This window comes from Anolis sagrei, chromosome 6, assembly GCF_037176765.1.
Source record: "Anolis sagrei isolate rAnoSag1 chromosome 6, rAnoSag1.mat, whole genome shotgun sequence".
Classification (NCBI taxonomy): Eukaryota; Metazoa; Chordata; class Lepidosauria; order Squamata; family Dactyloidae; genus Anolis; species Anolis sagrei.
In genome coordinates this window covers 12468200-12485147 of record NC_090026.1, presented here as the reverse complement: position 1 = coordinate 12485147, position 16948 = coordinate 12468200, and the positions used below count along the sequence as shown (strand labels likewise).

General features: G+C 44.0%; 1 protein-coding gene across 1 annotated transcript; it reads right to left on the bottom strand.

The window, feature by feature from the left end:
* Positions 1 to 8504: 8504 nt before the first annotated feature.
* Positions 8505 to 15716, bottom strand: LOC132779242 (vomeronasal type-2 receptor 26-like). Its single transcript, XM_067469588.1, has 5 exons — positions 15429 to 15716; positions 13665 to 14525; positions 12126 to 12350; positions 11462 to 11588; positions 8505 to 9433 (listed from the first exon to the last, which is right to left on the bottom strand). Exons 1-5 carry the CDS (start codon positions 15714 to 15716, stop codon positions 8505 to 8507), a joined length of 2430 nt encoding a protein of 809 aa, XP_067325689.1.
* Positions 15717 to 16948: the final 1232 nt, after the last annotated feature.

Below are 16948 nucleotides of genomic sequence, written 5' to 3'. Positions count from 1 at the left end.
GGGTGGGGTGGCTATGCTCGCCCGAGAAAGTTTTTCTCTTAGGGCAGTTCCTGTGCTGAGCATCTCTGGCATTGAAAGTGTTGGCCTGGTGTGGGATTCCTGTGAGAGCATAGCCTTTCTGCTGGTGTACCGTGCGCCCAGCGCACCAGCGGACGGCCTATCCCAGCTGCTTGAGACTGAGGTTCCCCAGACTTATCGTCTTGGGGGATTTCAATATCCACGCTGATGCAGACTCTTGTTCATTAGCGGCTGTAGACCTAGTGTCTACCATGGAGACACTAGGACTCTCCCTCTGTACTACTGGCCCCACGCATCGGGCGGTGGGCCCAGTGCAGGAATTCAAGTGACCCAAGCCTCCACAATAGAGGTTCCATGGTCGGATCACTGCGCCCTGAGATTCCGGTTGGAGCATGCCTACCCACGCTGCAAGGGCGCCGAGCCAATTTGGGCTCGCCCAAGGAGACTTATGGAACCCAGTAGGTTCCGGAATGCTCTGAGGGATCTGGAGCCTGCCAGCGACTCGATCGATGTGCAGGTGGACACATGGAACATCAGGCTATCCAATGCACTCGACAAGATCACCCCTAGACGCCCTCTCAGACCCCGCCGAAATCGGTCTCCTTGGTTCACCGAGGAACTTCGACTGATGAAGCGGGAAAAGAGACAGCTGGAGGGCATGTGGTGAGAACTCCGTGACGGAGCATCAAGATCAGCTTATGAGGCATTCAGGGAATCCTATGAGCATGCTATTACTGAGGCAAAGCGAGTATATTATGCTTCTTTGATAGCGTCTGCTAGCTCATGCCTGACAAAATTGTTCAAAATAATTCGATCTCTAATGACAGTTCCTACCGTCCCAAAAAGTGGTGATCAGGCCCCTCCAGCCGAGGTTTTTCAGAGCTATTTTGCAGACAAGATCTCGCTACTTCGCCAGGACCTCCCCGCCACAATTGATACAGTGAGAGAACTTGAGACCCCGTGGCCACTTGCTGGGCCCATCCTCGACCGGTTCATCCCGTTGGATGCAGGGGCTGTCGATAGGCTCATAGATGCAGTTAGACCGACCACTTGCTCCCTCGATCCGTGTCCCTCTTGGTTGGTGAAATCCTGCTTGGAGGGATTACGTGACCCTCTGTTGAAGATCATAAACAGCTCCCTTGAGCAAGGAGTCTTTCCAGAGGGTTTAAAAGAGGCGGTGGTCTCTCCTTTGCTGAAGAAACCAGATTTAGATCCCTCGGTTCCCTCCAGTTACCGCCCAGTTTCAAATCTCTCGTTCCTGGGCAAGGTGATTGAGAGGGCTGCAACGGAGCAGTTGCAGCAATTCCTAGACGACACAGCCGGACTAGATCCCTTCCAGTCCGGCTTCCGTGCGGGGCATGGGACAGAGACTGTACTGGTCTCCATCACGGATCACCTTCGATGCCAGCTTGACCAGGGCGGGTCAGCACTGCTTGTGCTATTGGATCTCACAGCAGCATTTGACACAGTCGACCACAATCTCTTGACCCACCGCCTTGCTGTTGCTGGAATCAGGGGGACAGCTTTAAACTGGCTGTCCTCCTTTCTTCACAACCGTGGACAGCGAGTGGAGAGGGGAGGCCTGGTCTCTGAGAGGTCCCCTCTATCTTGTGGGGTTCCTCAGGGGGCCATTCTCTCCCCTCTGTTGTTTAACATCTATATGCAACCACTTGCTCAGCTGGTTCGAGGTTTTGGGCTTGAGTGTTATCAGTATGCCGATGACACTCAGCTGGTGCTGAAGATGGAAGGCCGACTGGACTCTGTACCCGATTGTTTCCATCAGTGCCTCGAGGCCATTACTGGATGGCTGCGTGCCAGCAGGTTGAGGGTGAATCCAGCAAAGACAGAGATCCTATGGCTGGGTGGACCGGGCAGTGGGGACATCCATCTGCCCACCCTGGATGGTGAGGCGTTACGCCCATCATCATTGGTAAAGAGTCTGGGAGTCCTTTTGGACCCTCTGCTGACAATGGAGGCCCAGGTCTCCGCCATGAGCAGAACCGCCTTCTTTCACCTGCGGCAGGCTAGACGGCTGGGCCCCTACCTGTCCAGGGACGACCTAGCTACCGTGATCCAGGCCACGGTCATCTCAAGACTGGATTACTGTAATGCCCTCTACATTGGCCTCCCTCTGTCGGTGATTCGGAAGCTCAAGTTGGTACAAAACGCAGCTGCTCGGCTTCTTGCGGGAATTCCGATGAGATGCCACCAATCTTACTACAGCTGCATTGGTTACCAATTGAGCACTGGATCACTTTCAAAGTGATGGTACTCACCTTTAAGGCCTTGCATGGTCTGGAGCCAATGTATCTGAGGGATCGTCTCACCCCCTACCAACCCCAGAGATCCCTCCGTTCTGAGGACCAAGATCTATTGGAAGTCCCCAGTGTCAAGACCTTACGTCTAACGGCAACCAGATGCAGAGCCTTCACAGCAGTGGCGCCATCAGTCTGGAATGCTCTGCCACCTGAAGTTCGTGCCCTGTGGGACTTACCAGCTTTCCGCAGGGCATGTAAGACATACCTGTTTTGACAGGCTTTTAATGTTTGATACTGTTGTTTTTAAATTGTTTTAAATTGCTTTTAAACTTTGTTAGATTTTAGCTATTCTTGTAAGCCGCTCCGAGCCCCAGGGGAGTGGCGGCATATAAGTTTAAATAAAAAATAAATAAATAAAAAATAAATGTCTTTTAGGCTACAAAAGTCAGCAGAAAGCTAAGTAAACGATCAGGAGCTTACTCCAACCTGGGCCGACTTTGAAGTCATGACCTTTCGGTCAGTGGTGATTTAATGCAGCTGATTCCTAGCCAACCACGCCACAACCCAGTTTATATTCAATTTTTGAGCCCCTTTGCATGTGATACTCAACAGGTTCTATCACATGACATTTGTTTCTTTTCATTAACAACCTATTGGAGTTTGTCTGCAAAAGGTCTCAGAAACAAAGTAATTTTATCTTGATTTTTACTGAAACCTGCACAAATTATTTCCTCCGTTATATCATGCCAAAGGGTAGTGATCAGGTAAACCTATTACTGTGCAAATGCAAGGTCTTAAAAATTCTCCCAACAATGGTAGTTCGGGATTTCCAAGCTATGTCACTGTATAAAAATTATAGTAGGGAGGTGTTCAAATGGATTGGAAGTAGACAGTCTTCTGTGTTGTGATGAATCAAAGCTTTCAAAAGGTAGAAACCAAATGGGATGGAGGTTGTATCCATCCCATGTGAATGCAATATGCATCAAGCCCTTAAAACCAATGGGTGCATAATAGTATCTGATGGCCTTTGGGAAAACTATATTGTCTGGCTTTACTCAGGGGCTATCTGTATATCTCTGGTTAAGATTAAGACCCTTAGCACTTTGAGGCAAGGTGAAAAGATAACCAAATGAGTTTACTGAAACAAGATGAATAAAGGGTTAACCACCCGGAACGTAAAACAATACATTACAAAAGGAGATTTTGCTGGTTGCAGTCATCTCTCTGGAATCTTCTGCCTCTGATGCAAAGCAATGGTTATAAACTGTCTTAATCTTCCTTCCTTCCTTCCGGAACCATTGGCAACCATCTTTGAGAGTTCTTGGAGAACGGGAGAAGTTCCAGCAGATTGGAGGAGGGCCAATGTGGTCCCAATCTTCAAGAAGGGAAAAAAGGACGACCCAAACAACTACCGTCCGGTCAGCCTCACGTCGATACCGGGCAAGATTCTGGAAAAGATTGTTAAGGAAGCGGTCTGCAAACACTTAGAAACTAATGCAGTCATCGCTAATAGTCAACATGGATTTATCAAAAACAAGTCATGCCAGACTAATCTGATCTCTTTCTTCGATAGAGCTACAAGCTGGGTAGATGCGGGGAATGCCGTGGATGTAGCGTACCTGGATTTCAGTAAGGCCTTCGACAAGGTCCCCCATGACCTTCTGGCAAGGAAACTAGTCCAATGTGGGCTAGGCAAAACTACGGTGAGGTGGATCTGTAATTGGTTAAGTGGACGAACACAGAGAGTGCTCACTAATGCTTCCTCTTCATCTTGGAAAGAAGTGACGAGCGGAGTGCCGCAGGGTTCCGTCCTGGGCCCGGTCCTGTTCAACATCTTTATTAATGACTTAGATGAAGGGCTAGAAGGCATGATCATCAAGTTTGCAGATGACACCAAATTGGGAGGGATAGCCAATAGTCCAGAGGACAGGAGCAGAATTCAAAACGATCTTGACAGATTAGAGAGATGGGCCAAAACTAACAAAATGAAGTTCAACAGTGACAAATGCAAGATACTCCACTTTGGCAGAAAAAATGAAATGCAAAGATACAGAATGGGTGACGCCTGGCTCGAGAGCAGTACGTGTGAAAAAGATCTTGGAGTCCTCGTGGACAACAAGTTAAACATGAGCCAACAATGTGATGTGGCGGCAAAAAAAGCCAATGGGATTTTGGCCTGCATCAATAGGAGCATAGTGTCTAGATCTAAGGAAGTAATGCTACCTCTCTATTCTGCTTTGGTTAGACCACATCTGGAATATTGTGTCCAATTCTGGGCACCACAATTCAAGAGAGATATTGACAAGCTGGAATGTGTCCAGAGGAGGGCGACTAAAATGATCAAGGGTCTGGAGAACAAGCCCTATGAGGAGCGGCTTAGGGAACTGGGCATGTTTAGCCTGAAGAAGAGAAGGCTGAGAGGAGATATGATAGCCATGTATAAATATGTGAGAGGAAGCCCCAGGGAGGAGGGAGCAAGCTTGTTTTCTGCTTCCTTGGAGACTAGGCCGCGGAACAATGGCTTCAAACTACAAGAGAGGAGATTCCATCTGAACATTAGGAAGAACTTCCTGACTGTGAGAGCCGTTCAGCAGTGGAACTCTCTGCCCCGGAGTGTGGTGGAGGCTCCTTCTTTGGAAGCTTTTAAGCAGAGGCTGGATGGCCATCTGTCAGGGGTGATTTGAATGCAATATTCCTGCTTCTTGGCAGGGGGTTGGACTGGATGGCCCATGAGGTCTCTTCCAACTCTTTGATTCTATGATTCTATGATCCTGTTAAGCTTCTGTTGTCCTTTGGACTGATGGTATGAAAATACTGCTAAATGCAGGTGCTAAGAATGCCTGTTTTGGATTGCTAGGGCCTAGGATACCAGACAACCTGTAACTCTGTTAACTGTAGCTCTGATGCAGAAAAAGGAGGAGCCCAGGAAGAGCTCCATACAGGGAAATGGAATAGACCAACTAAGATTGGCCTTGGGGGGGGGGGGGGTTAAGCTCTACCCAAAAACTAATACAAAGGAAAGTGTCTACACAATTGGGAAGGCCTATAAACAGGGGGATCTAAAGCAGAGAAGGCAGAGCTAAGACTTCATATAGTACTTTACTGAATCTTATTGTGATGAGGTCCTAAGGTGAATGCACGTCAAGGTACTATTGGCAAGATTTGCCACAAAAAAACCTTGCTGACAAGTTTCACTTAGGGTCAACATGAATACAAAATGGCTTGAAAGAACAACAGCAACAACAATAACAACAACAAATGATGGTATATGGCAATGGTTGTCATACTTGGTCCCCCAGGTGTTTAGGTCTTCAACTTCCATACATTCCATCCAGTTTGCCAACAATCAAGGAATTCAGAAGTCTGAGGTCCCACTTTGTTTGAGTTCTTTAAAGTCATTCTAACTGTAAAATAAACCTTTTTTCGGAGTTTTCTTAGCAATATTTCTTCAGAGAATTGTTTTCTCTAAGTCTGAGAGCATGAATCATAACAGAGTTGAAAGTGACCACATGGACCATTTCTTGCCCAATCCCCTGCCATGCACAATCAAAGCACTCCTGACAGATGGTCATCCAGCCTCTGTTTAAACAGTTATTCCCAACCTGTGGTTCATGGACCACCAGTGGTCCACAAGAACTAAAATATGGTCTGTGGCCTCACCGTTTCTACACAATTGCAATGAGAGTGACTTGTCTCGCAAAACCCTCTTATGATGCTGAGGCACTCCCCACCTCCTCCCTCTATGGCGGGCTGATTTTGAAGAGTGCTCAAGAGCTTCCACTTGTCTGAAGAGCTGCAGCCAGGTTCCTAGCAAGGACTGACTGCAGGGAGCGGACAACCCCCTTGTTGCAGCAGCTCCACTGGCTGCCAGTTTGTTTCTGGGAACAATACAGAATGCTGGTTATGACCTCTAAAGTCCTATATGGCTCAAGTCCAGGTTATTTGGCTAACCACATCCCCTTGTATAAGCATCCTAGGCCCTGGGATCTTCGGGAGAGGCCCTTCTCTCAGTCCCACTTCCATCACAATGAGAATGAATAGGGTATTCCTTCTCAGTGTCTGCCCCTCAGTTTTGGAACTCCCTTTTTCTTCGAGAAGCTAGAATGGTCGTTTCCCTGCTGTCCATCCAATGGCAGGCTAAGACCCTTATATTCAGGCAGGGTTTTAAAGAAGGTGGTAGTGGTTTTTAGCTTTAATTTTATATGTTTTTTAATGGATTGTAACTGTGAATGTTTAATACAATTGATGTTTAATTCTGTTTTAATGTTTGTATATTTATAAATTTTCCCCGCTCGAGGGACTGATATGATATTATAATTATATATTTATATTACACCTAAAATTACTAATAATATTACAATATAATGGTATAATATTATATAGTAATAATTAATACTGATATTGTACTATGCTAATAATATGTTATATGTATATATATGTTGTGAGCTGCTCTGAGTCCCCTTTGGGGTGAAAAGGGCGGCATATAAATGTCGTAAATAAATAAATAAGTTGACACTTTGTAGTAGTGGGGAGGCTGGTATGTTCCAGTGAACCTGCGGACAAAGTCGTCAGAGTCATGTGCTTCCAGGAGAGTTCTCCTGGGTGGCAGGGCCACAGGGCAGGAACCAAACCAAGCACAATATGAAGTCCTCAATGGCAGAGCAGGCGGATGATAACATGTTACATGTTACAACAGCTGTGAAGGTAGAAGAAGTCTGCAAGACATGACAAGCCACCGGTCATTGGGTTAATCATGCACTGGATGTGCACCTCACACTGTGAAGACTGTGTGTGGATCGGTTGTGTGCTGAACTCCACACATAAATCAAATGTACACACAGGCGTCTTCCAAGAAAAATAAATCAAAACCGAACAAAAATCCTTTGGTGAATTGCGAGTGGCGATGAGGGAGGGACTGTAAAATCTGGCACATGGGTGGTGGATACGATTTCAGTTGTTCTACCTGAAAGTTAGATGAAGTTGAATAGTTCAGTAGCTGTATCCATGACTGAGCAGTCCTTTTTAGGATCCTCTCCACATGGGATTGAGAGCCTCTTTAATCTCTGACTGGACTTTGGAATGTGGAACATACAAACATTGTTGTACAGATAATGTATGCAGGACTGCTATTATTGTAAGGGAGCTGAGACACTTTGACATCGATATAGCAGCAGTTTAGGAGACCCTCTTTATCCTCATTTTGAAATCATATGTCTATTGGAGAAATTCATGTTATAAGGGCAAGGACTTGAGAAACAATACTATTTTTAACAGGCATGGGCAAACTGTTTTTCCCCAAATATTATCAAGCCTATCCTTGAGAAGACTTCCTGATCCCAATGGTCTAGACCATGACCTCTAAATACAGGCAGAGTATGTACCGACAGTAACAGGTCTGAGCTAATAATTCAGAAAGATGATGAGGAATAAGCAAGAGGGAAAGCCAAATTTCAAGAGTCAATTACCGGTGATATCCAAAAAGCAAGTTCAAGTCCAAAGTCGTTGTCCAAGAGTAGTCCAGTTTCCAGAGAGCATGGGAGTTCAAAAGTCCATGGAGACCAAGGTCTTGGCTCAAGCACTGGCATTATAGCCAGCCATCAGGTAATGAATCCTACTTTCAGATGAGTGTTTATCAGCAATCCTTCATCCACACTAGCCATGACTTTCAATAATCAAATCATTCTCTGCCAACATCCCTGGCACCCATTGTGTGGCCATCCAAAGCTTTGTGGACTTCTTCCAGATGAACAAGAACAGAGCTATCCATCCCTTTAACACCAACCCAGTTTGCCTTTCTTCCCACACCCCTTCCATGGGCGAACCCAGAAACAGCCACCAAACTTCAAATCAAGCAATTATGGTTTATTAAATTTCTCACCACACCTACAAGCTAGTCATCAGCGACAATAGATGGTGATCCTGCACCAATCAGCAAGAGGATCCTAGCCTGCACCAGTTTGGACCAACAGCAACCAGAATGGAACAATCCTGTATTTCAAGAATCTGTCAAAGTACTATAAATAGACCTGCATGTTTGCAATTGTGCTTACATCAATTTTTGCAGCTCAAACTCTGCTGACCTCCACTTTGGTCAAGGTGAATAAACACCTCTGTTTCTTGCATCCCATGTCTTCTTCAGTCCTTTGGCGATTGACACGCTGCAGAGCTGATATCTGTTAACTCAATGAAGTCCCTGAAAAATGAAGAAAATGATCTGGAGAATTGATGTCAAATCTCTTTAGATTTCTCAATTCTTTGATTATTTCTTTTCTTTAGCTGTCCCTTTCTATTAAGATCAGGCCTTAGCAAAATGACATAACATTTTGGAGAAAAAATACAGCCAAGCAAACCAGCACTGGAACTCAAGATGGAGAAGATCTCCACAGCCACCATATATTTCCCTTTGGTACTCAGATATGCTGGAACAAAGGAAAACCAGACGCAGCAAAACATTAACATGCTGAAAGTAATAAACTTGGCTTCATTAAAAGTGTCTGGTAACTTCCTAGCTAAAAACGCCACAGTGAAGCCAACACTGGCGAGGAAACCGAGGAACCCCAAGACACAGTAAAACATGGTAGAGGAGCCTTCATTACACTCCAGTACAATTTCTTTAGTCACTGAATGCATATCAACGTCGGGAAATGGGGGAGAGATTGCCAACCAGACACTGCAAATTGTAGCTTGTATAAGGGAGCAAGAAAGAACAATAGAGCTAGACAGCCACCCTCCCACCCATTTCCTTATCCCAGAGCCCGGCTTGGTAGCCATGAAAGCTACAACGACAAGGGTGGTTTTAGCCAATATGCATGAAACTGCCACTGAGAAGATCAGTCCAAAGGCCGTTTGTCGAAGGAGGCATGTCACCTTCTTAGGGTGACCGATAAACAGAAAAATGCAAAGGAAAGAGAGTAGAAGGGAGATGAGGAGGGTGAAGGTCAGGTTTTGGTTGTTGGCTTTGACTATGGGAGTGTTTTTGTGCTTCCGGAAAATCCAAAACACCCAAGCTGTGATGGAAAAAAGGGCAAGACCAACAGTAACCAAACTGATCCCCAAGGGTTCTTCATAAGTCAGGTAGCTGATGTCTTTCGGAAGACACACATCTCGGTTCTTGTTTGAATAATGATCCTCGGGACACTGAAAACAGTCATCCATATCTGAAAGAAAAGAAATGAAGCATTTTTAAAGGATGCCCTAGGCTTAACATGAACCAATCCCAACAAAATGCTAGGACATTATCATTAGGTATAATTCCAAACAATGCAGGTCTTGGGCTCACTACCACTGAGGATGCTTGCCAAAGTGCAGGCAAAACGTCAGGAGAGAATGCCTCTAAGAAAGTTAATCTCCATCCAAAAAGCATTCTTTCTCTTTGGATACGACAATTGTAAAATTTGTGTCTTATTTATATAGGAATGTGTCCCAGGATGGCAAGAAAGCACTCTTCATAATAGATATTTCTTTAGATATGTCACTGAAATATTATTTTTTCTGCCATTTGCACAAAATAAACTTTGGGACCAAATTATCTCTGTCAATTGATTGCTTTTTCTTCTTTCCGAGATTAAATATAGCAGTCACAGCTAGGGTTGTGTATTCTGGGTAGACTGTGATCTGTTTCGGTGTCCCGGATTTTGGTGGGGGCTCAGATCCATTGTTTGGTAGCCTCCCAAATTTGGGAGGGCAGATATCTTTTTTCACTTTGGGGTGTTGAAAGATTCATTTTATACCCAGCCCATTATTTGGGGGGTGGGGTGGGTGGGTGGGTCCCAGACTCCTCTTCCTGTCATTTTAGGTATTTAAACTGTTTCTACTCTAGAGGAGAGGTGCTGCAGGCAGGCATGCACACTTTCTCTCCCCGGCCTGCACCACACCATGCACTCTTTACAAGGCATTTGAAGGATACTTCTTAAAGTTATTTCTACTCTAGAGGAGAGGTGCTGCAGACACTGGTGCATGCTTTCTCTCCCGGGCCTGCACCACGCCATACACTCTTTCCAAGGCATTTAAAGGAGGCTTTAAAGATGTTTCTACTCTAGAGGAGAGGTGCTGCAGACACTAGCACCTGCACTTTCTCTCCTGGGCCTGCACCATGCCACACACTTTTTCCAAGGCATTTAAGACATTTAAGGTAAAGGTTTCCCCCTGACATTAAGTCCAATCGTGTTTGACTCTGGGGTGTGGTGCTCATCTCCATTTCCAAGCCAAAGACCTGTAGAAACCTCCAAGGTCATGTGGTCAGCATGACTACATGGAGCGCTGTTACCTTCCCGCCAGAGTGATATCTATTGTGAGTAGCATTTGCATGTTTTTGAACTGCTAGGTTGGCAGAAGCTGGGGCTGACAGCGGATGCTCATGCCGCACCCTGGATCTGAACCTGCGACCTTTCGGTCAACAAGCTCAGCAGCTCAGTGGTTTAACCACTGCACCACTGGGAGCTCCAAGGCAGGCTTTGAAGCTGTTTCTACTCTAGAGGAGAGGTGCTGCAGTCACTAGCACCTTCACTTTCTCTCCCAAGCCTGCATCACACCACACACTCTTCTAGGTAAGGAAGAACGATGACTTCCTGGAGCTCCTCCCTGACTTCCTTGAAAAAACCTTTTTTCCTGGTATGCTTCCATTTCCTTTCTGCTTGGGCTTTAATGTTTCCTTACAGCTGTTTCTACTCTCTACAGGAGAAACAACTGGTAGTAGTTTTCAGGGAAGTGGGGAGGATCCTTTTGTTTGCTGGGATTAATAAAAAAAAGTTTAAATTGTGATGCTGAAAAGCAGAGGAGGAGCCAAGATTGGCTGCTGCTTGCTTTCGTGTTGGGTGGGTTTTCGTACCGGGAGGGCCCTTGCTGTTACGTGCTCCTGAAGGTACTGAAGGAAAACAGATCCACACCCAAGTCTAGTCACAGCAAGACACCACAATTGACTGAAAAGGCACATGCAACTGATCTAATTCTATGATTATAGTAAATTTTCAGTTCCCACATTTACCAGTATTGCACAATTTAAACAAATGTTTAAAAACTACTTGACAAATCCTTCACCAGACTATCCCACCAGGATATGAAGTACTATACATATTACACAGTGTTTATCTTATCACTCACTTCAAAACACTGAAACCTCCAGAACATTCTAAATGCTATTTCAAAATATGTTTCCCACTCTTTCTACTTCAAAATACATTTCCTACCGGTTCTGTCTGAAATCTTCCCTCCTTGGCACGGAAGACAATCGTAACAACAGGGAAGCTCTCCTTCTCTCTTGGCCTTTCTGTAGCCTAATTGGCATTTTTCATTACACAGAGAAAGGGGACGTGACTGTAGACAAAGAACAGAGGAAACCATTCAGGTGTTTCTATCTTACTGTCCCATTCATGACATTATTCTCATGAGAGACATCTTTGTTTGTACGTTTGTGCAACATCTATCAATGCTACTTACAATACTGGGACTCCTGGGTCCAAAAGACATTGCCTGATGCTAATCTCTGGAGTAGCAGAAAAAAAGCTTGCTTCATCTTCAATACATATTTCCAAATATTTAACATGGCTATTGTGTCCCCTCTTAACCTACTCCAGGCTAAACATACCCAGTCCTCAAAATTGGTCCTCAAAGGGTTTGGTTTCCATATCATTTACTATTTTGGTTATCCTCTTCTGCTCACATTCCAACTTTTCAATATCCTTCTTGAATTTTGGTGGCCATTGAGTTCACCATTCATCTGATTTCCCTAAGACCATGTCCAGTATAATAGTTGGCTCAATATATTTAAATAGCCAATGTTGCAGAAATATATTTATATATTTGTGTGTGAACATTGAAAAAATATCTAGATACAGCTTATATGGTTCTTACCTTAAATTTACTGGGCCAAATCATGTTATTTTCAGTAATGGTGAATTTCTTTTCCGGAGAAGCCTGAGGGTTTATCTTTCCAACTTTTACTTTAAGGAAGGATATATTGGATAACACGGCCCAGTTGATAATGTCAAATCCAGCCACTAATTCTCCCTTTTGGTTGAAGGTGATCTCTTCCATGGCGCTGTTATTAAACGAGACACTTCTCAAAAAGCGGTGAAGCTAAAGTTGGGGAGGAAAAATAGTCCCTGAATATGATGTACATGATATAAAATTGCACCTAAAGAACAGACAGCATTGAACATCTCTACCTATTATATTCTTAGTTCTTGGTTATTTAAGATAGGTACTGGAAACTATATGGGAGAATGTCAGCTCACGGTAGCTGCTCCCAAATGAAGACACAGGACCACATTCTGGTATCACTGGAAACTTTACTACAGGAAACACAGACATGCAAAATGCTGAGAGTGCCTGGCGCTGGATGGCACCCTTTTGTATACCCTCCCCCACATTCAAAAGATGTCATTCCTGCCAAGACAAAACCCACGTAAATCACCCGCCCAAACAGCTAGCCGTTTCCTCCTAGGGTCAACCGCTGCAGGTGTCTTATCAGTGTTCTATGTCAGGGGCCCTGATTTCTGGCATCAGAATCCAGGCCCTGAAAACTGGGTCCTGACAGGAGAATGGGCCAATTTATCTCCTCTTATATGCTATAACCCATCCGAGGGTGGATCCAGACAGGCATTTTCATGGGGGCCTGTCGACACCCATTCCAGAAAGCGCATGCTTTCTTGGATGGGTGTCCAGATGATCTCATGAGACTGGCCCACAAGAATATCTGGAGGCCCTACACCCCTCCTCCAAAGACCCCAGACCCCTTACCCAGCCTCCATCACAGGCTTCGGCCAGCTCTCCTGGCACATAGAAATGACGCGCCAGGAGAATGGGGGGGGGGGGGAGAGCGATTTTCCTCCTTCCTCCACTCCCTTTGCTCTCCTGGCATATCATTTCTACACTCCTGGAGAGGTGACCAAAGCCTCTAATGGAGGCCGGGTAAGGGGTCTGGGGGCTTCATGGGAAGTGGGTGGGTATTCCCACAGTTTACCAGGCTTATATATATAGCCCGGTAAACTGTGGGAATACTGTCTCGACTGCATTATTCTGCACTCCAGAACCGGAAATAGTGGGTTTATCCCGCACCTTCCAAGAAGGCATGGGATATACCCACTATCTAATTAATTTGCTGGGTTTGCCTGGTTTGTAGCGAATTAATTCGGGGCTGTCCAGAACATTGTCTGGACAGTCTCTCCTTTATTTTGGTAGATACTGCAATAAAGGTACTGTCTAGATGGTACCTTTATTGGATGGGCCTCCAAAACTGGGGGAAAGATTCCATATACACAGAACAGACCATATCTGCAAAGACCCCTGTTGCACTAATTGATACAGCCATCTGAACTTCTTCATAGGATAGCTATGAAGTAAAAGAACTACTGCTCCACATACACCTGTCTTCTACATCAATCAAATTACCTGCCATGGCTGTTCATTCAAGAAGTTCTGCTTTATGCCATTCCTCATTATTCTACCTCTAAATCTAGATGAATACATAGCATGCAAAGCATGTGCTACAGCGTAGATGGCATTGTAGATACTATAGCTATGGGCAGTCATGCCCATTTCAAAGAGGGATATGGGTAGTGTTTCAAGTTTCTCCTCTCCTGTGCACATTTTCACATCTTCCTTCTTCACAGAAGCATCAGGAAAAGAACAAAGAAACACAATTTCCCAGAATGTCCTCAAAAAACCGTCTTCTTTTTCCAAGGAAGGGTTTTTCATTTGAAGAAAGGTCTTGAAGCCCAAAAGTTCCTTTGAGTGAACTGCAAAGGAAATGGCACCATGGAGGAAATTTATGTCAACTTCCCGTTGCCAGGAAAATGAGGTGAATTCCATCTCGGCTGTTAGAATCCAGACTTTTGTATTGATTTGTAGGGTTAAACCCTTTGCTTCTGCAATGAAGGGGACCAGTCTCATGGTCATAAGGGTCTGGATTTTGCCATAAACAACCACCACATTGGCAGTGCTCCTCAAAACAATGTCAACTGCTGCAATAAATTTCTTTACCATGTTAGCAAACTCAGAGGAATAGGTCATTTCAGGGAATTTTTCCATAAAGGCAAGACAAATGCCTCCTTTGGAAAATTCAAGAAGAACATTTTTTACAAATCTTTCTCCACTATCGTCACTGTGGTAAACCACCCCAATCCATACCCAGTTGAAATGTAGCAGTAACTGGAGAATCCCATCATATTGGTCAGTCTCGCGTGGGAACATCCAATGGAGAAAAGCAGGTTGAATGTTGTTATCAGTTGTGACAAGAGAGCCATAAATTATCTAAAGACAATATTTAGTTTTGGGGGGAGGAAAAGATGAGAAGTAAATTGATAGGAAAGAGAAGCTAAACTTGAATTCAGATTTCATTATTTTTGTGTGTGGAGAGGGGAACATAATAACCAGGATAGTTAAATTTCTTTTATTTCTATAAGTTAAAATAATAGAATTAGAAAAATGCACCTGTGGAAATTACATAGAAGATTTTTTTTCCGTGTCAGGATGCACTTGAGAAACTGCTTCTGGTGTGAGAGAACTGGCCATCTGCAAGGATGTTGCCCAGGGGATGCCTGGATGTTTTGATTCTCTCATGTACGAGCATGGGGAGCTGGAGCTGACAGAGGGAGCTCATCCAAATTCTCCCCAGATTCAAACCTCCGACCTGTTGGTCTTCAGTCCTGCGGGCACATGGGTTTAACCCATTGCGCCACTGGGGGGCCCAAGAAAAATGGTGAAGAACAATTATTCTAATACAGTAGAGTCTCGCTTATCCAACTTTCGCTCATCCAATGTTCTGTATTATCCAATGCAGTGTGCCTCTCACCTAGATCCACAGTTGTTTCAATACATTGCAATGTTTTGGTGCTAAATTCGTAAATACAGTAATTACTTCATAACTTTACTGTGTATTGAACTGCTTTTCCTGTCAAATTGTTGTAAAACATGATGTTTTGGTGCTTAATTTGTAAAATCAAAACGTAATTTGACGTTTAATAGGCATTTCCTTAATCCCTCCTTATTATCCAAGATTTTCACTTCTCCAATGCTCTGCCGGCCTGTTAATGCTGGATATGTGAAACTCTACTGTATGTATCTGTATTCAGTAGTCTTTCTTGTTCAGCCGTTAGATTTGGATAAATTCATTGCCTCAAAATATTTCCAGCTTTTTTTAGCAGCACATCTCACCTGTGGCATTTTGTACACACTCAGGACACTTGCCATGTCGAAGCAGAATTCATAGTTAAGTCCTGCAATGACCGCTACTGGCAGAGTCTCAATATCACATTTGTAGTTTGGGAGGAATCTTCCCCGCCTGGAGAGAATTTCCATTGAAGCACGGTATGTCCAGCTTGAACTGAAATGACTATTGTAGATGTGAAAACCAAGGGACATGTTAGGCAAGACTTGCTCATTTTCATTGACCTCCTTCACAGCAAATTCCAAGGCTGCAACATGCTGGTAGAGTTGTGGCATTAGCCTAAAATGAAAATCAGATATTTATTTATTTATTTTTTTATTTTATTTTATTTCTGGCACTTTTACCCCGCCCTTCTCAACCCCCGAAGGAGGACTCAGGGCGGCTTACAAAAAAGGCACAATTCGATGTGAAGTGGGGCACCAAGTCCTGGAAATCTGGTTTGACTGAACAGGAGCTCAACTTCTAGCACAATGCTACTACATTAGGCATGGGCAAACTTCGGCCCTCCAGGTGTTTTGGATTTTAACTCCCACAAATGAGAAAATGAATTTGGTACTTGTTAGCATGAATGTTGGTAGACTACTTCTTTAGATACATGAAGTCCTTAGGGACGGACCTTTATAGACAGACTGTTCCTATCACCATGTCCCATCACCATATCCATTTGTGGATACAGAACTTGTCATCTCATCACCATATCCATTTGTGGATATGGTGATGAGATGACAAGTTCTGTATTAATGATGATTATTGGGAGACATGAGGGAAGATATTACCTAATGGCAAGACGAGTAGACAACCATATGGAAGGAGCTAGTGGAATGCAGTGTGGGTGGTTGTTTGGAACAAGAAAGTAGATCTGATAAGCTGACCAAGGCAGCCTTAATGGGTCTGAGAGGTTAAATCGTAATAGTACTACTACTACTAGTAGTAGTAAATGCTATTGATTAGCCCTTAGGCCATATCACAATACCAAACCAAACAAAAAGACTTGATAAAACTTGATTACACTCTATATAATAAGTTAAATAAAACACTTATAACAATACAGTAAATAGATATAATAAAACCGAATATATACTGAATATTATGTTTCCGTGTCACCCCTATAATTTATCCCAAAGGTTAAATAGTTTTATAATACATGTCATGTGCAGCAAACCATTTTCTACAATACTCTTTGCATACTTCATTCCATACTAACAGTGGAATCAGCAATAATGGACGTCATCCTAGGTCAAATCTGGAAACATATGCATTACCAATGTTATGTTTAGAAAATGAAACTACTTACAAAGAGTCATTAAGTTTCTGAGATGGATGCTTGTCAAAGTTTACAGTATTTGAAAATAAGTTGACCTGAGACAAAATAGCAGCAATGATAAAATGTCCTGAGTGATAATATTGGTGAACGAAGGGATAAGCCTCTTGGGTGGAACACTGCGTAAGCGGAGTCTTGCCTAAGACCTTGGGCAGCAGCAGAACTAGCATGAAAATCAACAGCATC

What these genes read in the sequence shown, in the direction of transcription:
- LOC132779242 (XM_067469588.1), bottom strand. Translation starts at nt 15,716, where the DNA reads ATGCCACAACTCTACCAGCATGTTGCAGCCTTGGAATTTGCTGTGAAG. An exon ending in TGAATGAACAGCCATGGCAG is followed by an intron (nt 12,351 to 13,664) that starts GTAATTTGATTG and finishes CCCCAACTTTAG; the next exon opens with CTTCACCGCTTTTTGAGAAG. An exon ending in TTTGGCCCAGTAAATTTAAG is followed by an intron (nt 11,589 to 12,125) that starts GTAAGAACCATA and finishes CTTTGTCTACAG; the next exon opens with TCACGTCCCCTTTCTCTGTG.